The sequence below is a fragment of the Spinacia oleracea genome, chromosome 4, assembly GCF_020520425.1.
Source record: "Spinacia oleracea cultivar Varoflay chromosome 4, BTI_SOV_V1, whole genome shotgun sequence".
NCBI classification, from domain to species: domain Eukaryota; kingdom Viridiplantae; phylum Streptophyta; class Magnoliopsida; order Caryophyllales; family Amaranthaceae; genus Spinacia; species Spinacia oleracea.
The window spans coordinates 10,584,294-10,610,400 of record NC_079490.1 but is presented as its reverse complement, the minus strand read 5'-3'; the positions used below and the strand labels follow the sequence as shown (position 1 = coordinate 10,610,400).

The 26,107-nt window shown below is 39.0% G+C and overlaps 2 protein-coding genes across 2 annotated transcripts; one reads left to right on the top strand and one right to left on the bottom strand.

Moving 5' to 3' along the window:
* Positions 1-713: 713 nt before the first annotated feature.
* LOC130471310 (uncharacterized) lies at positions 714-13,008 on the bottom strand. The gene is made up of 4 exons (XM_056841361.1): positions 12,808-13,008; positions 12,308-12,711; positions 11,851-12,190; positions 714-1,367 (listed from the first exon to the last, which is right to left on the bottom strand). The coding sequence occupies exons 1-4, from the start codon at positions 13,006-13,008 to the stop codon at positions 714-716; spliced, it is 1,599 nt and encodes a 532-aa protein (XP_056697339.1).
* A 3,024-nt stretch (positions 13,009-16,032) lies between these two features.
* Positions 16,033-23,009, top strand: LOC110802652 (uncharacterized). The gene is made up of 4 exons (XM_022008090.2): positions 16,033-16,394; positions 19,293-20,529; positions 21,680-21,754; positions 22,769-23,009. The coding sequence occupies exons 2-4, from the start codon at positions 19,594-19,596 to the stop codon at positions 22,883-22,885; spliced, it is 1,128 nt and encodes a 375-aa protein (XP_021863782.1). The 5' UTR covers positions 16,033-16,394; positions 19,293-19,593; the 3' UTR covers positions 22,886-23,009.
* Positions 23,010-26,107: the final 3,098 nt, after the last annotated feature.

Below are 26,107 nucleotides of genomic sequence, written 5' to 3'. Positions count from 1 at the left end.
AAAATTCACTTTCCCAAAAAAAAGTATCTGTTTTATTTTATTTTTATTCTCTACCTTTTTTTTATAAACTATTTATGTATGAAACAAAATTTTGTTTATAAATTATGACAATAATAGATACGACGTAATAATAATTATTCTAAATTGGTAATATTTTAGTCAAATCTTTATATTAATAATAGAAAATATATCACTCAATATTTTGGTCATATCCATATTAGCATTTTACATATGCATATTAGGTGAATATATTTAAACGAGTATGTTAAAAAATGTTATAACTATGCAGTAGTTGGGGAAATATTCAGTTAAATATTTTGTGAAAATAATTATCAAAATCCGTGCGTGCACGGGATCTAATCTAGTTAGACCCTATGTGCATCTTTGACCTTCGGTCAGGTGAAAAATAATTTCTCTCTCATTTTTCTCCTTCTTCCACACCATCTTTCACTAACTTGACATACCACTTACTTAAATTTTTTTTTTCTTCTACAATCTTGACTCAATTTCATTAATTTCTCTTACCTAATTTTTTACTTTTACATATACTCCACTCTAAATTTTTTTTGCTAAGCAAGTGAGAGATATATTAATGTCAAACAAGAATACAACCTAAGCTAACTCCAAGCATTACGAACCAACTAGGTTGGACCCTAATCACAAGGAGTCAGCAACAACCAGCTATACAAAGCTGCAAACAACAAGCTACAACATTACAAGCTCATGAACCACTCACTGTCTCTTTTGCTAACACTCTTAGGCATGACAGCATGTATTCTACCTCTCACCACTTGCTTCACCATGTTCACAGTATGATTCACAGTAGGAACATAGTTTTCCCAGAAACTAGTATTCCTACAATGCCAAATCAGATACACTGCAGCCATCAAAACTGCATAATATACCTGCTTCTTAAATTTAGACCACCTGCTATGACCAATTTGACTAATCAAACTGGTGAGGCTGTTACTATTAATGGACATACCCAACCAGGATTTAACAGCTCTGATGCAGTCACAGCTATAAACACATTGAAAAAACAGATGCTGATGAGTTTCATCTCCTTGCCCACAGATCAAACACATAGCTGACTGACTAACTCCAGTTCTGGCCAGCTTTGAGGTGGTCTGGAGTCTTGATTGCATAGCTAGCCACCCAATAAATCTATGTTTGGGATTATTCAATCTATTCCAAACTACTTTGTCCCAATGTACTCTAGGTTTAGTGCCAATTATTGTTTCATATACCTGCTTCACAGAATAAGTTGTCATATCTCTGAAGTCAGACAGAGTGAAGAACTGCTTCAGATGTTCTTTTGTTTTACAGATTTGCTTCCAATACCAACTTGCAGCAACTGGAGGTTTATACTGTTAGGTTATGATACATATGACAACTCATAAATCATGCGGAAAAACCATAAACCCAGGAAAACATATTATTTACACATAATCATTTAGCATAGATTAGATGCATACTCTTTGTTGCGTGCCTTCCCTAGCTGCGCCCGAACCGAACAAGAACAAGTCTTTAGGACTCCAAGTGTCGTCCCTCCGTAGATAGTCCACAGCACGTCCGGATCCGCCTTAAGATTGACCAACTAGAATCGCACTTAAGGTACTATTATTTTCGGCACTTTATAGGCAAATGTGTGACTGAATTTTTCTCTCAAAAACTCACTTTGAATACTTTTAAACTTGTGTTATAAATTGTGAGCCCTAGCCTCATATTTATAGCGGTATGGAAAGGGAATCGAAATCCTATTCAGATACAAATTAATTAAACCTAGAATCCTATAAGAACTCTAATTTAATTAATTTATCAAATAGAATTAGGAATTTAATCATTAACCGAACTCTGCATGTTTTAGGAAACGTGCACGAACACAAACACTTGCACACACACGCACGGCAGCCACGATGGGCCCCATGCGTGCGCGCGAGCAGCAGCCCACTCAGCGCCCGCGCGCGCTGCGCGCAGCCTGCTGGGCCTGGCCTTGCGCTGGGCCTGGCGTGGCTGTTTGTGCGGCGCGCTTGGCTTGCTGGGCGATGGCCTGGCTTCGTGCCGGGCCTCGTCCGGCAGGCCTCGTCCGATGCTTATTCGTACGATGCGCTTCCGATTAAATTTTCCGATTCCGGAATTCATTTCCGATACGAACAATATTTAATATTTCCGATTCCGGAATTAATTTCCGTTTCGAACAAATATTTAATATTTTCGTTTCCGGAATTATTTTCCGATTCCGGTAATATTTCCGATTCTGACAATATTTCCGTTTCCGGCAATATTTCCGATTCTGGAAATATTTCCATTTCCGATAATATTTTCCGACACGTACCATGTTTCCGTTTCCGGCAACATCTACGACTTGGATAATATTTATATTTCCGATACGATCCATATTTCCGTTTCCGGCAATATCATCGTTTCCGGAGTATTCATTCCTTGCCTGTGACGATCTTAGCTCCCACTGAAACCAAGATCTGTCGGTTCCGAATATTCATAGATGGAGTATTTAATGCTATTAAATACTTGATCCGTTTACGTACTATTTGTGTGACCCTACGGGTTCAGTCAAGAGTAAGCTGTGGATTAATATCATTAATTTCACTTGAACTGAAGCGGCCTCTAGCTAGGCATTCAGCTCACTTGATCTCACTGAATTATTAACTTGTTAATTAATACTGAACCGCATTTATTAGACTTAACATAGAATGCATACTTGGACCAAGGGCATTATTTCCTTCAGTCTCCCACTTGTCCTTAGGGACAAGTGTGCATTTCCTAATTCCTTTGTCACTCGATGCTTGCTCTTGAACATAAGGTAAGAGTTGTCATCCTTATTATGTCCAGAGGTGTTCCTCGGTTTCAGAGTTCAACTGATCAAATAAACAGATAATCATAGCCTATGATTCATCCGAGCACGGCCATGCATTTCACAGTTTCTAGCTCTCCGAGTGGCCTTGTACAACTTTTAAGCATCTCATCCCGATTTATGGGAGGACAATCCCAATCTTGCGATCTTGAGATTAGACTTCGTTTGATAGGTGATTACCTGAGCGTTGCCTTTATAGCCTCCTTTTACGGTGCGACGGTTGGTCAACGTCAAAGCAACCAGTTCTCAAACAAGTAATCTCAAATCACTCAGGTATTGAGGATTTAGTGTCTAATAATTTAATGAAATTTACTTATGACAGACTTTCATCTCTTACAGTAAAGTTTCATAGGTCTCGTCCGATACTAGTCTTCCCAAAGTAAGTATCTATGCAAATGATTATGACATTGCCATGTCCACATAGTTCAAGAAACAGAACTACTAGTCATCTTGCATTCTAATCGTCTAACGTTTTCTATGCGTCCAATTTTATAGAAAACTCCGATTAGGGACCATTTTCAACCTTTGACATTCAAGTTCACTTGATAGACATTTCTTAGTCACAGGACTGGTCCTGACAGTCTATCTTGAATATATCGTCAAATTGAAGGGACTTATCATTTAATAAACCACAAATTAAATGGAAAAATGAATTCTTTTCATTTATTGTGAATGATTAACCAATAATGTTTTACAAAGATTTAAACTCTAAAACTTTAAAACATTAAACAGAGACATCAAAGCCATTCTCCAATATGCTTGATTCCCATAGCTGCAGTGTGCGAGTTGTGCTTCGCCTGCGGCAGAGGTTTAGTTAATGGATCTGATATGTTGTCATCAGTTCCAATTTTGCTTATCTCGACTTCTTTTCTTTCAACGAACTCTCGTAGAAGGTGAAATCTACGAAGTACATGCTTGACTCTCTGGTGGTGTCTAGGCTCTTTTGCCTGTGCAATAGCTCCGTTATTATCACAATACAGGGCTATTGGTCCTTTAATGGAGGGGACTACACCAAGTTCTCCTATGAACTTCCTTAGCCATATAGCTTCCTTTGCTGCTTCATGTGCAGCAATGTACTCCGCTTCAGTTGTAGAATCCGCAATGGTGCTTTGCTTAGCACTTTTCCAGCTTACTGCTCCTCCGTTGAGGCAGAAGACAAACCCAGACTGTGATCTGAAATCATCTTTGTCGGTTTGGAAACTTGCGTCCGTATAGCCTTTAACAATTAATTCATCATCTCCACCATAGACCAGGAAGTCATCTTTGTGCCTTTTCAGGTACTTCAGAATGTTCTTGGCAGCAGTCCAATGCGCCTCTCCTGGGTCTGACTGGTATCTGCTCGTAGCACTGAGTGCGTACGCAACATCCGGGCGTGTACATATCATAGCATACATTATTGAACCAATCAATGATGCATATGGAATCCCATTCATTCGTCTACGCTCATCAAGTGTTTTTGGGCACTGAGTCTTGCTTAGAGTCATTCCATGAGACATGGGCAGGTAGCCTCGCTTGGAGTCCGCCATCTTGAACCTATCAAGCACCTTATTGATATAAGTGCTTTGACTAAGTCCAATCATCTTTTTAGATCTATCTCTGTAAATCTTGATGCCCAATATGTACTGTGCTTCTCCTAGATCCTTCATCGAAAAACATTTCCCAAGCCAAATCTTGACAGAGTTCAACATAGGAATGTCATTTCCGATAAGCAATATGTCGTCGACATATAATACTAGGAAAGCAATTTTGCTCCCACTGACCTTCTTGTATACACAAGATTCGTCCGCGTTCTTGATGAAACCAAAGTCACTGACTGCTTCATCAAAACGTATATTCCAGCTCCTGGATGCCTGCTTCAATCCGTAGATTCACTTCTTTAGCTTGCATACCTTTTTAGCATTCTTTGGATCCTCAAAACCTTCAGGCTGTGTCATAAACACAGTTTCTGTTAAAACGCCGTTTAAGAAAGCAGTTTTGACATCCATCTGCCATATTTCGTAATCGTAATATGCAGCGATTGCTAACATTATTCGAATAGACTTTAGCATTGCAACTGGTGAAAAGGTTTCATCGTAATCCACACCGTGGACTTGCCTGTAACCTTTTGCAACCAATCTAGCTTTGAAAACTTCAAGTTTCCCATCCTTGTCCTTTTTCAGTTTGAAAACCCATTTGCTTCCAATGGCTTGGTAGCCATCTGGCAAATCGACCAAATCCCATACTTGGTTTTCAGACATGGAGTCTAATTCAGATTGCATGGCTTCTTGCCATTGCTTGGAGCTAGGGCTCGTCATAGCTTGCTTGTAAGTCGCAGGTTCATCACTTTCAAGTAATAGAACGTCATAGCTCTCGTTCGTCAAAATACCTAAGTACCTTTCCGGTTGAGATCTATATCTTTGCGATCTACGCGGGGTAACATTTCTAGATTGACCATGATTCTCACCAGATTCTTCTAAAGATCTCTGAGTTTCATCCTGAATGTCATCTTGAGCATTCTCTAGAGTTTGTTGTTCGACTCGAATTTCTTCGAGGTCTACTTTTCTCCCACTTGTCATTTTGGAAATGTGATCCTTCTCCAAAAAGACACCATCTCGAGCAACGAACACTTTGTTCTCAGATGTATTGTAGAAGTAATACCCCTTTGTTTCCTTTGGATAGCCCACAAGGATACATTTGTCAGATTTTGGATGAAGTTTGTCTGAAATTAATCGTTTGACGTATACTTCACATCCCCAAATCTTAAGAAAAGACACATTTGGAGGCTTTCCAAACCATAATTCGTATGGAGTCTTTTCGACAGCTTTAGACGGAGCTCTATTTATAGTGAGTGCAGCTGTATTTAGTGCATGTCCCCAAAATTCTAATGGAAGTTCGGCCTGACCCATCATTGACCTGACCATGTCTAGCAAGGTTCTGTTCCTCCGTTCTGACACACCGTTCCATTGTGGTGTTCCAGGAGGAGTCAATTCTGATAGAATTCCACATTCTTTCAGATGGTCATCAAATTCATAGCTCAGATATTCACCGCCTCTATCAGACCGCAGTGCCTTAATCTTCTTGCCTAATTGATTCTCTACTTCACTCTGAAATTCCTTGAATTTGTCAAAGGATTCAGACTTATGCTTCATTAGGTAGACATAACCATACCTACTGAAGTCATCAGTGAAAGTGATAAAGTAGCTGAAACCACCTCTAGCATTTGTACTCATTGGTCCACATACATCTGTATGGATTAAACCCAATAGTTCATTTGCTCTTTCTCCAACTTTAGAGAAAGGTTGCTTCGTCATTTTGCCAAGTAAACATGATTCGCATTTACCATAATCCTCTAAGTCAAATGGTTCTAGAATTCCTTCTCTTTGAAGTCTTTCTAAGCGTTTCAAGTTTATATGGCCTAATCGACAATGCCACAGATAGGTGAGATCTGAATCATCCTTTTTGGCCTTTTTGGTATTTATGTTATATACTTGTTTGTCGTGATCTAATAAATAAAGTCCATTGACTAATCTAGCAGATCCATAAAACATCTCTTTAAAATAAAACGAACAACTATTGTCTTTTATTATAAAGGAAAATCCCTTAGCATCTAAGCAAGAAACTGAAATGATGTTTTTAGTAAGACTTGGAACATGGAAACATTCTTCCAGTTCCAAAACTAGCCCGGAGGGCAACGACAAATAGTAAGTTCCTACAGCTAATGCAGCAATCCGTGCTCCATTTCCCACTCGTAGGTCGACTTCACCCTTGCTTAACTTTCTACTTCTTCTTAGTCCCTGTGGATTGGAACATAAGTGTGAGCCACAACCTGTATCTAATACCCAAGAAGTTGAATTAGCAAGTATACAGTCTATAACGAAAATACCTGAAGATGGAACGACTGTTCCGTTCTTCTGATCTTCCTTTAGCTTCAAGCAATCTCTCTTCCAATGCCCCTTCTTCTTGCAGTAGAAGCATTCGGATTCAGAAGTGGGTTGACTGACCTTTCTCTTTGCAGATTTGGCGCCAGTTTGCTTAGTTGGGCTGGCTTTGTTGCCACCTTTCTTAGCATTCCTCTTCTTTCCAGATTTCTTGAACTTGCCCCCACGCACCATAAGCACATCCTGCTTATCACTTTTGAGCGTCTTTTCAGCGGTCTTCAGCATACCGTGAAGCTCAGTGAGCGTTTTGTCCAGACTATTCATACTGTAGTTCAGTTTGAACTGATCATACCCGCTATGAAGAGAATGGAGGACGGTGTCTATAGCCATTTCCTGAGAAAATTGCTGATCCAGCCGACTCATATTCTCAATGAGTCCAATCATTTTGAGAACATGTGGACTTACGGGCTCGCCTTTCTTAAGCTTGGTCTCAAGAATTTGCCTATGAGTCTCGAATCTTTCGACTCGAGCCAGATCTTGGAACATGTTCTTCAACTCACTGATGATTGTGAAAGCATCTGAGTTGATGAACGTTTTCTGCAGATCCGCACTCATGGTGGCGAGCATTAGACATTTCACATCCTTGTTGGCATCAATCCAACGATTGAGGGCTGCCTGAGTGACCCCGTCGCCTGCAGCTTCGGGCATCGCCTCATCTAGGACATACTCCTTTTCTTCCTGCATAAGAACTATTTGCAAGTTCCTTTGCCAGTCAAGGAAGTTTTTCCCGTTCAACTTCTCCTTTTCGAGAATTGATCGAATGTTGAATGAATTGTTGTTTGCCATATTAAAAACTACAATTGAAAAGAATAAACAAATAAATAACCATTCACAGTTTCTCTTAATAAACTTAAATTCTAGCATATATGCATAATTCAATGTTTATTAAGCATTTTATTCAAATTATGTGTTCCGGCAGGTGTGAATAAAATGATTCCAAGATCCTAAAATCATTGAAGAACTAAGCACAGTTTGTCGACTTAATCCTAGAACATCTTAGGTAAGCAAAAGCCTTTTGCTAATAGTCTAGAAACTATTCTTGGTTGATAGGTACGTCTAAGAACTTATTAGGTAAACCTATCGAATTTGCCACGACATAAAAGGACTCCTTACTTATATCGTTGAGTTTCACCAAAACTAACATGTACTCACAATTATTTGTGTACCTTGCCCCTTTAGGACCAATAAGTAACACCTCGCTGAGCGAAAACTATTACTAGATTGATGTAAAGGATATCCAAGCAAGTGTATATTTTGGCATGGCACCTTTTAACTCAATTTTTAAGTTTGGAACTTAAGGCTCTTACTATGTTGGTTAGATTTTAAGTGAACTAAAATCCTTAATCATGCAACATAATCAAGCTTTTGATCTCATGCATTTTAAGACATATTTAAAAGCAATAAATAACTTAAAACATGCATAAGATATTTGTGATCTAGTATGGCCCGACTTCATCTTGAAGCTTTGACTTCAAAGTCCGTCTTGAAAATCTCCGTGGGAGGCACCATTTTCTTCAAATAGGATAAGCTATAACTAATTACAACTATTTGATGGTTCGCAGACCATATTTGAATTGAAAAATAACTTTGGTACTTTAGACCAATTACATTCAAATTAATGGTACGCAGACCATATTTTCTATCCTATTTGGGCCATACTAGTCACTTCATAACCTGCAAAACAGTACATATACAATATATACCATTCACCCATTCATTATCATGAATGGCCCACATAGCTGGTTAGTAAAACACATTATGCATCACGTAAACATTTGCAGCAATTAATCAAGGGCACCAATAATCTACCAATTATTCAGTCCTTATTAATTCTAATCAAGTTGTTTTAACCTTAAGGATTTGTAGACCTAATCAAGAGTTTATGACTAAAAAACGCTCCCACTTAAACCAATAAATTCATATGCTTTACCAATTTTAAACATAAAAATGTATTTCTAGTCTAACCGGAAACATACAAATTTAATTAAAATTTAAAGCTCATATAAATTTATAATTGAATCCAAAAAGTTTAATTTAATTTCAGTCGCATTTAAATTAATTCATGATTTTAATTTTAGTAAAATAATTAGAATAAATAACATTTATTATAATTATAATATTCAAAATTAAAATCCAAGAAAATAATTTAAATTATTAATTTTAAAATTAATTAAAATTACGTGAACTGAAATTTTTAAATTAAACATTCAGAACGATCTAATCGTAACGCAAACACCCTACGCGTTGCACGCCCATGGGCCGCACGCACACAGCCATTGCTGGCCATGTGCGCGCAGCCCATGCGCTCGTCGCATAGCTGCTGCATCCCTATCGCAAGCCTCCGCACGCATTGGTACTCGCTGCGCGCGCCAGCGCTCATCGCACGCGGGCTATCGCTCGCAGTGCGCGCGCGACATCGCTCGCTGGGCGCGCGAGCCATCGCTCGCTGGGCGCGCGACATCGCTCGCTGGGCGGGCGACATCGCTCGCTGTGCGCGCGAGCAATGCTAGGCGCAGCGCTCGTGGCACGCGAGCTTGTGCTCGCTGCGCGCGAGGCTGCGCGCTCTTGTGCGAGGCAGCGCGCGTTGTGGCGCAGCTCGCTTGCTGCCCACACGCGACTGCCTTGGCTCGCCCTACGCCCATGCCCATTCGTCCATTGGTCGTGGCACACGACACAAGGCAGGGCTGCTGCCTTGTGCTCGTGCACTACGCCCTTGCTCATTGCATTCGTGCCGCACGGGCGACGAGCTCCCTTGCTCGTCGTCGCATGCCCGCATTATACAACACCCCTTAAGGGTAACACGAAGCGTCCATTGCTTCGTGCGTGCAAGTTATATGAACGAATCGCATAAAAATTTAAAATTTATATTTAAAATTAATGACAAATTAATAAATAATATTAATTTCATAATTTTAGGGCGAAAAATCGAAAATTTATTATCCAATTGATTTCCGATTGTTATGGATTCAAGTCTAGGTCATAAAAATTTAAAATTTATCGTAAATTTACAATTTTTATGGTGGTTTTTAATCATAGGTTTCTAATTAAATTACAATTAATTATGAAAATCAAATTAATTCTAAATTATTCTAATTTTCAACAAATTAATCATAATTACAAATTAGATTGCATAATTAACAAGACTAGGCATTCAAACTTGTTAAACATATGCAGTAGGTCAATCAAAAATTCAAGATTTATCAACAAGAATCGCAAATATTTAATTTAACATCTTAAATTTACGAAATTTTGCATTCGAAAAACTAAAACCTTCAAAAAGTCATAGTTAGGCTTCGAATTTGAGAATTCTGGGTTCGGCAGAAAAATATTATTTTTGTCAAAATTTTAGAATGCCTTTTACATGCGGAATTGACACAAAAATCACTCAATTCGGATGAGTAACGAAGAAACTGCCGAAAAACTGCGTACGTATAATTAAATAAACGCAATTTGCAATTAATTAACAATTACGAAAATTAATCACCCCTTTTAATTCTTGCAAATTTGTAATATTTAACCATGTTCATGCAATTTAGATTATGAAAATAATAAGGGGCTCGTGATACCACTGTTAGGTTATGATACATATGACAACTCATAAATCATGCGGAAAAACCATAAACCCAGGAAAACATATTATTTACACATAATCATTTAGCATAGATTAGATGCATACTCTTTGTTGCGTGCCTTCCCTAGCTGCGCCCGAACCGAACAAGAACAAGTCTTTAGGACTCCAAGTGTCGTCCCTCCGTAGATAGTCCACAGCACGTCCGGATCCGCCTTAAGATTGACCAACTAGAATCGCACTTAAGGTACTATTATTTTCGGCACTTTATAGGCAAATGTGTGACTGAATTTTTCTCTCAAAAACTCACTTTGAATACTTTTAAACTTGTGTTATAAATTGTGAGCCCTAGCCTCATATTTATAGCGGTATGGAAAGGGAATCGAAATCCTATTCAGATACAAATTAATTAAACCTAGAATCCTATAAGAACTCTAATTTAATTAATTTATCAAATAGAATTAGGAATTTAATCATTAACCGAACTCTGCATGTTTTAGGAAACGTGCACGAACACAAACACTTGCACACACACGCACGGCAGCCACGATGGGCCCCATGCGTGCACGCGAGCAGCAGCCCACTCAGCGCCCGCGCGCGCTGCGCGCTGTGCGCGCTGTGCGCTGCGCGTGCTGTGCGCGCTGTGCGCGCTGCGCGCTGCGCGCAGCCTGCTGGGCCTGGCCTTGCGCTGGGCCTGGCGTGGCTGTTTGTGCGGCGCGCTTGGCTTGCTGGGCGATGGCCTGGCTTCGTGCTGGGCCTCGTCCGGCAGGCCTCGTCCGATGCTTATTCGTACGATGCGCTTCCGATTAAATTTTCCGATTCCGGAATTCATTTCCGATACGAACAATATTTAATATTTCCGATTCCGGAATTAATTTCCGTTTCGAACAAATATTTAATATTTCCGTTTCCGGAATTATTTTCCGATTCCGGTAATATTTCCGATTCTGACAATATTTCCGTTTCCGGCAATATTTCCGATTCTGGAAATATTTCCATTTCCGATAATATTTTCCGACACGTACCATGTTTCCGTTTCCGGCAACATCTACGACTTGGATAATATTTATATTTCCGATACGATCCATATTTCCGTTTCCGGCAATATCATCGTTTCCGGAGTATTCATTCCTTGCCTGTGACGATCTTAGCTCCCACTGAAACCAAGATCCGTCGGTTCCGAATATTCATAGATGGAGTATTTAATGCTATTAAATACTTGATCCGTTTACGTACTATTTGTGTGACCCTACGGGTTCAGTCAAGAGTAAGCTGTGGATTAATATCATTAATTTCACTTGAACTGAAGCGGCCTCTAGCTAGGCATTCAGCTCACTTGATCTCACTGAATTATTAACTTGTTAATTAATACTGAACCGCATTTATTAGACTTAACATAGAATGCATACTTGGACCAAGGGCATTATTTCTTTCATATACTCCCACCAATCCCCATCTTTGAGATACACTGAAGAGATCCACTTGATCCACACATTATCCTGCTTAATAGCCAAAGCCCAAACATATTTTCCCATTGCTGCTGTATTCCACAGAATTATATCCCTAAAATCCAAACCACCAAATTGCTTGCCACAACAAGTATTATCCCAAGCAACACTGCTAGGTTTCTGACTGTATGCTTGTCCACTCCACAAGAAGGCCCTACAGATCCTCCCAATGTCCTGCAGCACACTCTTTGGCAACACATAAATTTGAGCCCAGTAGATATGCAGACTCAACAAAACAGAATTGATCAACTGCACTCTTGCAGAATAAGACAGATTTTTGGAGCTCCAAATTTTGATTCTAGCTACAATTTTATCCACCAAATGACTGCATTGAGCCACAGAGATCTTTTTAGAGCAAATTGGAACCCCCAAATATTTGAAAGGAAGATTGCTTCTGGTAAAACCAGAAACATCTACCACCCTCTAAACTTCAGTATCTGACATGCCATGACAGTAAATGGATGACTTCTGTTGATTAGCTTTGAGGCCAGAAGAAACAGAAAAGAGCTTAAAAGTCTTGAGCAGCAAAAGAATAGAAGGATACTCACCCTTACAACATAAGATCAAATCATCAGCAAAGCACAGATGGGTGAGCTTGATCTCTCTACACCTTGGATGAAAACCAAACAAAGGCATATCACTCATCTTATGTAAGAGTCTTGACAGATACTCCATGCATATGACAAATAAGAGTGGAGAAATGGGATCACCCTGCCTCAAACCCCTCTTGGATTTAAAAAACCCATGCATGGAACCATTGAACATCAGAGAGAACATGGGAGTGGAAACACATTGCATCACCAAGTTTACAAAATGCTGTGGAAACTCTAACTGCTCTAACATTTCCTGAAGAAATTGCCAATCCACAGTATCATAAGCTTTTTGTAAATCTATCTTCATGAGACAACTAGGCTTCACACCCTTCCTTCCATACTACCTCACCAAATCCTGAACAACCATTATATTATGAACAATGAACCTACCATGCACAAAGCCCCCTTGGTTTTCTAAGATAAGATCTGGCAGAATCTGTCTAAGCCTTCCACACAGCACCTTAGTAAGACACTTGTAAAGTGTGTTACAACAAGATATTGGTCTAAATTCAGTCACATCTTTCTCCACTCTAAATTCACCTTCAAACATAATTATTAATTTTAACAATCAAATAAATATGAAATTAAATTAACATACGTGGCATTGTAAAAAAACATATCCTGAAAATTGTATACACGTGGCATTGTAAAAACTTATCATGAAAATTTTCTAAAAAAAATTAAGATGCATTGCATGCGTGGCAGCACATGAGCCAAAAAAAATATGCATTGCATGCATGCATACAATACAAAATGATTTTAGCCAATATTAACCTAAAATAATACTCCGTATGCAAACAAGTAACAACTAATGTCTAAGCTCCATGCAAGTTGCGCTTTATTTGGCCCCACTTCCCTTTTTGATTAACTTGACCTTGGGTCACATATACGACCCGGGTCAAGTTAATAAAATGTTGACCTTTGCACACTGTCAACATTGTAGTCATTTTGTCCTGTCAATTATCACTTGACCCAAGCATCATGTCAAGATTGTGTGTGCTCTTATACTCTTAGGTTTAGGTATTGTCAGGAATTGCTTATACATTCACTACAAGAATTTGTATCTTTAACGACAACCTAATTACGACGGGTCAAAAATCCCGTTGCAAAAGCCTTTTGCGACGGGGCTAACAACCAAACAATGACGGGAATAACCGTCGCAAATGTCTTTTAAGACGGATTTATGACGGGATTTTCTATTAACGGCGGCCCCCTTTTATGACGGGTTCGCGACAGGAAATCCCGTCGTTAATCAACGATTATTGGCCTTTCGCGACGGGATTTCCAACGTTAATAGTACAATTTCTTGTAGTGATTGTTATTAATTTCCATTCATTTGAATTTTACTTATCCATATTTTTGGCTCGTTTGAATTTATTGGGCTTAAAAGTACGTTTTTTTAATTCTTAATCGAATTGAATTTACATCCCATATTTACTATGGGTGTTTAGTTAGAGAGATAAAACGGAAGAGACAGGAATTAGGAGGAAATAATTAAAGAAATCAGTGTTTGTCTAGGGGGTTTGGGATTAGAGGAGGGAGGGTGTCAACTTCCCTTGTCACACCATTCCTATACATAGTGAGGAGATGGGTCATGGTTTAACGTATAAGGATGACTTGAAAAAGATACATTTATCCTTAATGAAAATAAAGAGAGAAAGAAAAGAGTGGAACAGTTATGGGTTGTTTGGTATGAGGGATAAGGATAAGAGGGATAAGAGGGCGGGATAATAATTGTTTGGGCTCCCAATTGATATTCAATTGGGCTACTAAGTCCAAAGCCCAATGACTCTAAACAACAACATCAAACCTTACCACTATGGCTATTCAGCCATCCATTAAGGCCCAAGGCCCAATAGCAATAAATGACCTACGGGCATTTATTATGCAAACACTATAAATAGGCCACCAAGGCTCACACCTCAAGGTACGTCCAATTTATCGCCTTAAGACTACTCTTCTAGAGAACTTCTATCTAGAATCCGAGCACCGTTCTTATTTAGGCATCGGAGGGGCTTTCCTCGGAAACACCCCCGAGGCTAGTGACTTTGCTCTTGTGCAGGTGAATTCGGACTCGACTCATTCAAGCAAGCAAGATCTTCAACACATACGAAAGGGCCTTCATTCGAAGCCCATTATTTCCATCTTTACAACACCGGAACAATAATATAAAATTGGTGAGTAGGATAAGTATTAAATACTCCGTAATGGATGTTCCTTGTGCATTGAATGTGGTAAGGGATAAAGTTACATTAGCCTTACTAATTATCTCCCTTTCTTCTCTTTACTTCCTTCTCAACTTCTCGTTAAAGGTACAATAGTCTTTACCTCCGCACACTCATCCCTCTTCTTTATACCACCTCCCCGAGTATTATTTTGGTGGGATAAGAGAGTTTTTGTCCTTATCATTCACTATCCCTATACTCCTTATTCCTATCTCCTTAACAAACATCACAAACTTTTAATTAAGGTCGGTGTACAAAATGTTGTAAGACGGATGTAAGGCTACCTCAAGATATAATGTAAAAATAATTTATTCTTTAGTGATAAATTTCTCCCTCTTTATCCCTTCAAAAATCACTAACAAGGTATAAAAGTAATCATATTATTTTATAATATAAAAAGTTAATCAATTTTTTTTTAAAGTCCCTGTATATTATAAAGCAAACTCAGCTTGAGGAGCCCGTGCACAACAAGAACTGTAAAAAATTGACCCGGCCTAAAAACCCAACATGAACCGACCAAACCCGTAACCCGAAAATTTGGAAAAACTTGTAACTCGTAACACGACCTGTACTCGACCCGAAAAAATCAATAACCAATTTTGGTAAAACTTATAACCTGTAACCCGACTTGTACCCGGCCCGTACCCTACCCGAAAAAAACAATAACCGATTTTAACGCGATGTTGTATGACCCGACACCCGACTGAAAGATGACCGATAACTGAATTGACGCGACCGGATAATAACTGAATGACCCGAACCCGATTCGATACCTGACCCGACAATGACCTTAACCGATTATTACTTGACATAACCTGTTAGCGATCAGACCTGTGGAGTAAATATTTTACGCTTGAATATTTTGAGATGACCAAATCAGTTATTGACTCGAAATACACATTAACTTTATTATGTATTAGCTTGACAAGAACACACGATGATAAAATAATCATAGGTTAAAACTTTGACCATGCCCGATAGTTATCGGACCAGATCTGGACCTGTGTTCGGAGTGAACCCGATCTGAATTTTTATCCACCCGACAATTATCCGATCCAAACTTGATCTGAACACGAAATTACCTGCTAGAACAATTTAAACCCGACTAGATAAAACCCGAATCTGAAATTGAACTCAACCTGAACATGACTCCACCCGAACCCAACCTGTACCCGAAATGAAAAGATAAACCAACATGACCCAACTGAAAACCAATCCGAACTAAATTGGTTGACAAAATGATACCCAACCCGACCCGATAATGACCACAGACCCAAGATAATCTCGGACCCGACCTGTATAATCGTTTTGACAGCTCTATCACAAGTTCACAACATAGTACTCGTCTACTCCACCGAGTGCCCAAAATAACAACCGAACAATTTGTTTCTCGTGACATCTACTTTGCTCTTGCGGCACCCGCAATTCACCCAATAAACAGGCCGCTCATTTTATCCCCACTTCCGCAGTTCTTATGCTTCTTGCTTACAGTACTTTACTACACAATTACAAGCAATCAAACACAATCCACCCTATTCATTCAATAATTATTCCCGTACTAAATTGGGGTTATTATAAACAAGGATTTTGTTGGATTGGATCTCAACAGTAGCTTTTTTTTGATTGATTTTGTATTTTATTTGGTGGGTGGGTTGGTGGTTAAGCATCTGATTCCATTGTTACTTTGCTTTGCAGCCTTACCCAAATCAAGGTGTGTTCTTTTTCTCTCTCTCTTTCTTCCATTAATGTTTGTTTTTCTATAACTTAATTTGTTGAATTCTTTGCTGGGTTTTCTTGATTGACTCATTTTGACTGATGACTACTAATTCAATGTGTTTTTTATTTATTTTTTAATTGATATTTAGTTTTTACATGTGTAAGTTGAATAAGCTTGTCTTTGATTTGTATTTGGAATCTGAATGTTGTTGTGAACTGGTCGAAGTATGAGGTTGAAGGTTCTTCTTCAACCCTTGATTTTCTGGGGGTTACCTTATTTCTAAATTAAGGGAGAAATGTATTTAAGCAAATAGGCTTTAATGGATTTTTTGGGGTACAGTTTTTCTGAACCATTTTGAGTTTTGGCCTTTTGGGTGTATGGGAACTTGAGGTTGGCTAATTCTGCCTTAATGAATGATTTGGTGTTTTTGAGAAGGGTGTGCAAGGAGCATTTGTATGGAAGTTGAACCTTTGGATATATTTGCCTATGATCGAATTGAGAAAATGTTTAATCTCGATTTGTAAATGGTGCTTTGGCGGCCTTCTATAAAGCTGAAATTTGGTGATTTCGCTTCTTTGTGAGTTGTGGATGGAACATCGTAGTGTACGCCCTGTTAGGTTGAACTGTTGGGAGGACTTGTAGGAAACACGATTTAATAGGGTAGAGGTTTGTGATGAACAGTCAGTCAGTTTAGTTGTTTGTAAACTTCTAGTATGGTTCCTGGGGTATTGTTTGTCTCGGGTAGCACCTGCTGACTGAATTTAAGCACTCATGCACCTGTGAATACTCTTCCTTTCGCTTGCTACTAACCCTGGTCCCTTAGTAGATCATTCACATAGCATCGGTGGTGTTCATGGCTTTTGGTGCTAGTGTTCAACCTGTTACTCAATACGAAAAATTGGATTTCGTACTTGTCACTGTGATTCTAAAAGATTAAGTGAAAAAGAGAAAGTTTCATTGTAGAAGCTGTGAGAACATCCTGTTTCCTAGACAAGATTTTGTCTTTTTCATTGGCAGAGAGATTTCAAGTGAAGCATGAGAGGCGCTTGAATGTAGTGGGTTTGGCTTTGCTAGCTGTTATTCTAATTACTTCTTCTAGTTTTCTTTTGATAGACTGACTTGGCCTTAAGTATGCTGTCCTGATGGATTCTACATGACCTTATTTGGATTGTTGTCCACTAAATGTTGCACTTTTAATTTTCAATTTTCTAGATTGAACTTTTATTGTTGTAAGATAGAACCATCACAGTTTTTACAGTCAACTCTTCCATAATCCGGTGATGCATTCACACGTGGATCATGAGGTGGTATGTAATTCTGTCTTGCGAGGAGATTGACAGAAATTTGAGTGCGGTAGGAAATAGTAGCAGTATGGATTTATTTTACTCTTTTTGACAAGTTGTTGAAGAAATCTAGAAGCCGCTTCAGGCTTCACAGTAGAAGGGGGGGGGGGGGGGGGGGGTGTACATTAAAAAGATGTTAATACTCATCTGTAAAGTAAAAAAGAAATAAAGGACAATTTTGTGAGTACTTTGATTTATTTGTTGTGATCCCTACTTGAAAAGATGTCCATAAGAAGTCCTTTCGAATTTGTTGAAAATGAATGGCTGAGTTACTTTCCAGGAGCCAAATAAAGTTATTCACCCTCCAATATAAGGTAGATAATCCTTCCTGGGAGAAAGTCTTAAACTCTCAAGTATCGTTTGAAGTTTGCCAGAATAGGAGTCACAAAAAATGCTTGTCATTTTTTTCTTCTTCTTTTGTGGTCTTGTGGAGGCTGGCTATCGAACTGTCACCTTTCCTTTGCATGGTTGTAAAGAAAGTGCTCATGTGTCAATTGAAGAAAGCGATTTGGGCTCTGTGCATTGTCCCTGCACTGGTACTCCCTCGTTTAGCATATCCTAGATTGAGAGAATGCTCTAGTTGGAGGCCTCCCATAGTCCCTACTCCCATGAAGTGTTAGGTACTCTAGATGTTCATGGATGTGAACGAGTTTATTGTATAATTGCTTATATTGTGGATCATTTATTTTAATGTACTCTAAATGTACTTGGATAATGCACAGTGGCTCTTTTTCTTGTAAGTTTGTTGGTGCTTAATTTCTATACATACACAACAACTGTCCCTAGTGCATCCTGCTGTTAATGGCATCTAGGTAGGTCCAAATCGATGGACCCCCTAACAGACTGAAAAAGAGCAATTTTTTTTTCTTAGAGCCCTATGCTGAACAGAATCTTATTTGCACAATAAGTACAGCCATGTATCTTAACAAGTTTCATTGTATTGTGTGAAAATCATCCCAAGGATGAGGTCCTCTGCTTCTTTGCAGGGATTATTGTTCTGTCACTGTACGAGCTCTCATATTTTAGAACGACTGTTAGAGATTAGTTTCCCTTATTTATTTTATATGAGCGGTTGCATTTGTTTTCTTTTAGATGGTTTATCCATATAACTCAAGTCTTGTTCTACTCTTTGTATTGAATACATGCCTCTCTAATGGGGAAGACTTAAAATCTGTTAAGTACACAAATAGAGACATAGTTACTGATGTAGGATTTTTGAACTTTTGAGCAACTTTATGGTAGCATTTTGGCTTTACTGCATTGTAGTTGGACCAACTAAAGTAACACTAGGATCATGTTACTCCGCTAAATCAAAGCTAACTAAAGTTGCTCATATATTAAACTATTGAAGTAAATCACAGCTAAATCCTCTTCTAATCTTGTGTTTGCGTTGTATCAAGTTGTAGTATGTACACCTCACAAGCATTCCCACACTTTTTGCTTGAGACGCATGCGGATTCATGTTGACATATCTGTACTTTTCTCCTTGCACTGTGTTTCCTTTATCATTGTCAATCGTGTTCAACGAACAATTATGTGGTTTGTGTAGGTTATGAGACATTCTTCTGGAGTTCAGATTTTGTTTTATAAACAGCAGTATCTTGGTGTTGTGAGAGGAAAATGATGCTATTATTCCAAGCTTCAAAACACTATGTTTTCAGCTAAAAACATCCAGTGTATTTATCCTTCTTCACTTCAGTGTAGTTGGCCGATTAACTATATATGGGACTACTGTTGCACCTCATCTTTTTCTTAGAGAAGAACAGAGGGGACGTTATTCACCTGCGATGAATAGATAAATGATTTATGGATTTTTAACATTTCTTTTCTGAGGTGTCAAATCAACCTGCATGATGGGTAAGGAAATCCAGAAAGAAACAGTGAATCAAGGAGTTTGTAGTGGAAGCTCTTCACCAACTAAATGCGATAGTTCAAGAGCTTCAACTGCATCACAGCTTAGTATAGATAGGGATCTGGGCTTGCCTTCTTGCCGTGTGTGCCAATGCGTTGAATCTGACAGAAGAGGGGATGCTGCTCTTGGATTTTTGGGGATAGATCCACTTCTAGTGGAGTCACATAATGTAAAGGAGCTACCTGAGCCTGGCACCAAAAAGGCCCTAAATGACGTTGAGGGGAGCGCGTCAGTAGACACAAGTAAGAAATTGGAGCCTGGGTATGTGCAGTTCATCAGTCCTACAGGAGAGGTTTTTGTTTGTAATACAGATTTAGAAATGGGTGCGTGCTACAATCGGGACACCTTGATTGAACTTGGCTGTGCCTGTAAGAATGATCTTGCCCTTGTACACTATGCTTGTGCCCTGAAATGGTTTATTAACCACGGTTCAACTGTCTGTGAAATATGTGGGTGTATTGCTAGTAATATTAGAATTGCTGATTTCAACAAGGTACTTGCTTCCTTGAAAGATTACGAGGCATTAAGAGATAGGACCGCCAATGGGGTACCTAATCCTGCCCACGTACATTGTAATTCTGATGTGAGTTGTGTCGATCCTGATGCTGTTGCCGCTATCCGCAGACAGAGGCTTAGTGAGATTTATTTGTGGTTTAATCCGTATGGTCATCTCCGTCATAATAATAACACCAGTGAAAATTTAAATGCCCCTTCAGTTCTGGTTGTTACAGAGCCACCCGCAAACATCGTTTTTCAAGATGTCACACCTCAAAATGCAGCTACGAAATGGGCTGTTGAAGGTACGGGTATTTTGCTGGCGACAGGCCTGCTAACTGTTACTCTTGCATGGCTCATTGCTCCTCGTGTTGGGAAGGTATGTTTGATTTAAGATTTCTATGTTATATCGTATTCCACTGTACTCTAAATTGTAGCTGGAATTTTGCTGGCGACAGGCCTGCTAACTGTACTCTAAAAATGCGGTATCGGTCACGGTCGTGGGATCGGCCTCGGGGTCTTTCGTTAGTCGCAGACCGTGTCACAGTTGTCGCGTAGGAATTTGAAATTTGAAAAAGAAGCCCCATGTCAGCCCCACTCACTACATACCCTAGTCCCCCTCTCCTAGACCGTACACGTGACATAATTAAATGATTACCTTTGTCTACCTTCTCTCTCCTCTCTTGTTTTAGATTTGAAAATGGAGTTCTCTACTCTATTTCAGTAGAGTTTCTCCATTTCTTTCCCTTTTCCTTTTCTTTTTGTCGAAAACATGGGGAATTCAGCTGAAAACCGAGTAGATGTGAGGCTAAATAACGTTTAATGCGGACAAAATTCGTTAGGATAGGTTGAACCGGCCGAGATATCACCTTTTTTAAAAACACCTTTACAACTCGGGATATCTCGTATCGCCAGCCTCCAAAACCTAGTTAACTCGGGCGATACTAGTTAACTCGGGCGAGTTTTTACACCAGTCTGTGCCCAACTGCCCAAGCTCTTATTGATTAGTAGTTTGAGAACTTGCTTCAACAAGTTAGTGTTGGACTGTTGGGCACCATTAAAATGCATGTTATGGCCCAACACATAACTTATCACACCTCTGTGATTGATAAATCATGGATATCATGGCGTTACAGATTCCTGTATGCTTAGAATTGTTTTGCTGTTTATGCCAATGCTTTTTGTAGTTTATGTTAGGGGAATTTAGGTCCCTTAACGGCATGAATGATGAACTACCCCCTTTTTAGTTTTAAATTTTGTATAAATATTCTGATCCTGCACAGTTTAGACTTCAGAGTGAGCCTTGTGGACTGATGTAATGATGTATGGTGTCATTGTTGTTCCCTTGGTCATCTTTCAAGAACAAGTAGTCACTGGTACTTACATATAAATGTAACGGCAAGTCAGCAATTTAAATTTAGTTTTGGGGCACATCTTTGATGTCCTTTGACTTGATATTTCATATGATATGACAAGTGCACAAATCAAAGGCTATTTTCACGCGTTACAGTAGATTTTTGCTCTTGCAGAGAACAGCAAAAAATGGTCTTCATATTCTTCTCGGAGGTGTTTGTGCCTTAGCTGTTGTTGTCTTCTTTCGCTGTGTAAGTACTTTATCTATCTCTTTTCTTGCATGTATTTTATATGCAGTGCATGTAATTATGTTTATGTTCTGATTTGGTTTAAGCTCATTCATATTAATTGTAGCAAATTACCCTTTTTTTTCTTTGCGTCCATCTGAGAACACCTATATGGAATGAGAAGCTAAAGAATTGGGAGCTATATGAAAAAGTTGCCAAAGAATTGAGATAAATTTATTAGTAGGCCACCAAACTTCGAGATAGAATGATATATTAGTCAAAGGAATTGCTCATGTCTAGATACAAACATACTTCGTATAATATATGCAAACATACGTAATATCCATACAGCAATACGTTTATTAGTTTCTGATATGTGATTTTTCAGTACAATCATGTTTGACATACATCTCAGACCACTAGTCATAGAAGTTCTCACTTCTTCTCGTGTGTGTCTGTGTGTGCAACCATTATGTGTAATTACAGTTGTTTATGATGCGTATAAGTTTTCAATACATCGTGATGTTTAACATATAGACCCACTTGGTCATAACTGCTTCCCATAGATACAGCTATGGAAAGTATAATACACAGTTTCTTGATGAATTGATGTTTATATTACTAAAGTCAATCACATAGTTGGAATTCATGTTTATATTTGGTCTGCTTAAAGTTCTCAAGCTAAGAACTGTGAATTTTGACATTTTGAATTCTGGTTCTATGCTTTTGAGAAGAAAGCTAGATCTTTACCTGTTTGCTAAACCAGTAGTCTGCAAAGGGAATAAACCAAACTCGATCTGTTAGCCTTCTTCCCCTACTTTTCTTCCCTGTCAGGCAGATTCTTGTAATGTATGACACAGTGTCTCGATAACTTATTCCAAAACTCGGGTGACTTGTTCTTTCCTCTCTAGGGGTGACTTGTTTCTTTATTGCAAAATAAATTAGTATGAGATAATCTCTCATCTGAGACTTGTTTTCCTGCTGAAACCTTTATTTTCATCAGTTTCAGTTTTTAAATTTTGTTGGTAAATTCTGCAGATTGTTCTAACCAGAATCAAATATGGACCGGCACGATACTGGGCAATTTTGTTTGTATTCTGGTTTCTTGTGTTTGGTATATGGGCATCGCGGACACATGCTGCTCATACAACCTGAATTTCTGTTATGTTATAGGCCGCATCTCTGATATGTTTGTAAAGTCTGTTTCACCCAATTTTCCTGTCATGAATTCATGACAGTGGATAGTTGTTTTTTTTTTTTTTTTTTTTTTTTTTTTTTTACATAATATATATGGTTACTTACAGTTGATTTTAATGTTTGTAATGAACGTTGAGTTCTTATTCAATCTTGCTGGAAGACATGGATAATTCATTCATCGGATTGGAGTATTATGCTTAACAATGTGATCGGTATTATCTTATATTCAAGTGCAAGTAAATAACCGAGCTGTCTAGTGTAAGCAAACAATATTCACTTATTCAGGCAATGGGTTATGAACTTTTGGAAATATGTTGAAATCAAATGGCCGGAATTGCGACTTTACTTGCCAATGTTGGTGATTTTTCCGATCATCATTGTTTTGACGATACCTGAACATACTCACAGAAATTAACTCGATCTCTTTGTTGAAACACGGTTGAAGTTGGTGTGTTGTAATCAGTTTCCTTTAAAGAATCCAGGATTTGAAGAAGATATGAAGAAAAGGAAACTTTCCATAATTTTCTTTTTGCAACACAAAAAAATGAAAAAAAAGTCATCCCAAATTATATTAACAACGGTATTTAAAATTTTTACCACAACCCTGCCATAGAATTAGTCTCCGTCTTGTGCACAAAGGCAATCGATTTAGCTCCATGCTTCTGTGTGCTGCAAACTTGCAGCAACTGCACCACTCTTTGCAGTTCAAACATATTCTTTACAGCAATGGCTACTCAAGAACAAGGTTCCTGAGTTGATCATTGAGCAGTTAGTCTCCATCATAGTTGCTATAGTCACTGCAAACCACACAAGTTAAGGTTGGCACCCATGTTTGATCAGAATCTTTCTTCCGTGCTACCTCCAGCTAGCAGCAGCCTGCTTTGGAAGTCGGAACTAAATTTCACATAACAAGTCCAGGTAACTTAAAACAACAGCTCTGTCAGAATTCCTGGTTCCTGCATTTTCTCTGCAATTTTGCATTGCTTCATCTAGCCTGCCTATCCTCTTGTACGTGACAGCATCATTGTATTTTGTATATGATAACTCTGAACTCGTTTGCTTTACTTCTTTCCCGCAAATCATCAATTATCTCTTCTGCTTCCTTTACAGTTGATAGTTTGCTATACAAATTGATAATACAGTTTGAAGAAGAACATACATCCGCACCCTCAAATGATCGAAGCAGTCTGTAAGAATCCACTTCTTCTTCTAAGGTATCCAGCAAAACATGAATATACACCAGTGTTTTTCCCCAGAAATTTCCTAATCACAATTGCCATAGCATCAGATTGAGATCAATATGACAGCCTTCCCTGAGTTTGGCCTCATTAGATTGTGTTTGTGAAACCTTGTCACTTCTAGCAAGTTCTACCAAATTCTGCAAGTGCAAAAAGAGTGAATAAAGAGAAAAGTGCAAAGAAAACAAAAATATTCATATGTTAGAATGTTACAAAGCATTTGTTAGGAGTGGTTAATGTGAAAGCCCTCGGCATAAAGACAATTCTTGGCTTTGCTTTGCCGTGCCTGCTGCCTAGCCCGTGTGTCTTTTTGTTGGCAAGACCCGACCCTCTGGTTACGTGTCATGACAGCATTTTGAAATCGGGGCCAGAAACGGCCTGAGACCACATGCCCATCGTGCTGGGCATACCATCCTTATGTTCCTAGGTCATATTTCACTTATTTACAAAAATGTGGCACAGGTAAAGCACATCACGCATAATAAAGTGCCAATTTTTTCGTGTTGGGTCATATAATGTTTGGGCTTGCCCAGTGCCTTCAGTACTCGTCGAGCATGACAAAGGAGCTGAATAGCACAATTTCCACCTATAAACATCAAACTCCATCAACTCATTTCATCCCATGCTTCTGTATCATGTTCAGAAATATGTGGATCCCCCCTGCATTCTTCAGATTTTTTTTTTGGTAAGTAAGAAATATATTAACAAATCGTAATCAAATGTATGTACAAGGTTGACAAACAGACCTAACAAAGAACAAACCTTAACAGCCGACAACACTCAAAACAAAAGACAAAAAACAACTAAGAACAAGAAGCCAAGAAGCCAACATCCTTACTGACCACCCCTGAACCTAACAACAGCAGCAGCAACTGTGCACACAGACGCAAGCTACAGCAATGCAGCCTCACAACAGCAGCCCAACCCCTGCAACAAATCAACCAAAAGCAGAAGCCTTCAGCCCCTCAAACCAACTGATATTAGTATCCGCCCATTTTATCCCAATCAGATTTTGCACTCTTGTACACACATCAAACTGGACCCTCTTGACCAAGGTAATTGGGGTTATGAGAACAACATCCCAGTGTGCCTTGTTCCTGGCTAGCCACAAATGATACACCAACGCCGCAAGACAAGAGAACACCACATGCCTTCGAATTCTGTTCTTGCAACATCTACCCCGTTTCCTCCAGAGAGTCCCACATCTCTCCAAAGGTCTATTGTGAATGCCAATCCAATTACAAACTAATTGTTTGCATAAATGGCTATACTGGCATTGGAAAAAGACATGATCAACATTTTCCATTTCAAGACCACAGAGAAGGCACTCTCCACAAACAACAATACCTGCTTTGAGTAACCTGTCCTGTGTTCTCAATCGGTCATGAGCTAACAACCAGGCAATAAAAGATTGTCGAGGAACATTATACTTGTTCCAAACCCAGTAGGTCCAAGGAACAAGCGTAGCCTCTCCTGGCCTTAAGCCATCTGTAGCCTGCTCTAATAGTGTAAGCCTTACCAGAATCCCACTTATTTTCCATAAACCCCTCCTTCATCTCCATTTTAAGTCTACAAATAACCTTCCAAGACCAGCTGGCGTCCTTGGGTGGGACATACTCCCACCAGTCTTGCTGTTTTAAGTACACATTGTGCACCCATTTCACCCAGAGCATAGCAGCTTTAAGCGCCACTTGCCCAACATACTTCCCCTGAGCAGCTTTATTCCAAGTAACACAGTCCAGAATACTAAGACCCCCATGTTTCTTAGGCCAACAAATCCTATCCCAAGAAATAGGAGGAGCCCGAGAGAGTGTAGCTTTTCCTTCCCATAAAAAAGCTCGACAAACTTGAGCTATTTTATCTAGAACCGTCTTAGGTAAAAGAAACACCTGAGCCCAATACACATGAATACTCATCAAGACTGCGTTTATCAACACAGTTC

Bases quoted from the DNA above. Each gene is read 5' to 3' on its own strand.
- LOC110802652 (XM_022008090.2), top strand. From the start codon at position 19,594: ATGATGGGTAAGGAAATCCAGAAAGAAACAGTGAATCAAGGAGTTTGT. The intron at 20,530-21,679 runs GTATGTTTGATT...TTGCTCTTGCAG, and splicing joins TTGCTCCTCGTGTTGGGAAG to AGAACAGCAAAAAATGGTCT. The intron at 21,755-22,768 runs GTAAGTACTTTA...TAAATTCTGCAG, and splicing joins TTGTTGTCTTCTTTCGCTGT to ATTGTTCTAACCAGAATCAA.
- LOC130471310 (XM_056841361.1), bottom strand. From the start codon at position 13,008: ATGTTTGAAGGTGAATTTAGAGTGGAGAAAGATGTGACTGAATTTAGA. The intron at 12,191-12,307 runs GTCAGATACTGA...GGCTCAATGCAG, and splicing joins TCCATTTACTGTCATGGCAT to TCATTTGGTGGATAAAATTG. The intron at 1,368-11,850 runs GTGTGGATCAAG...ATAACCTAACAG, and splicing joins TGGCTATTAAGCAGGATAAT to TATAAACCTCCAGTTGCTGC.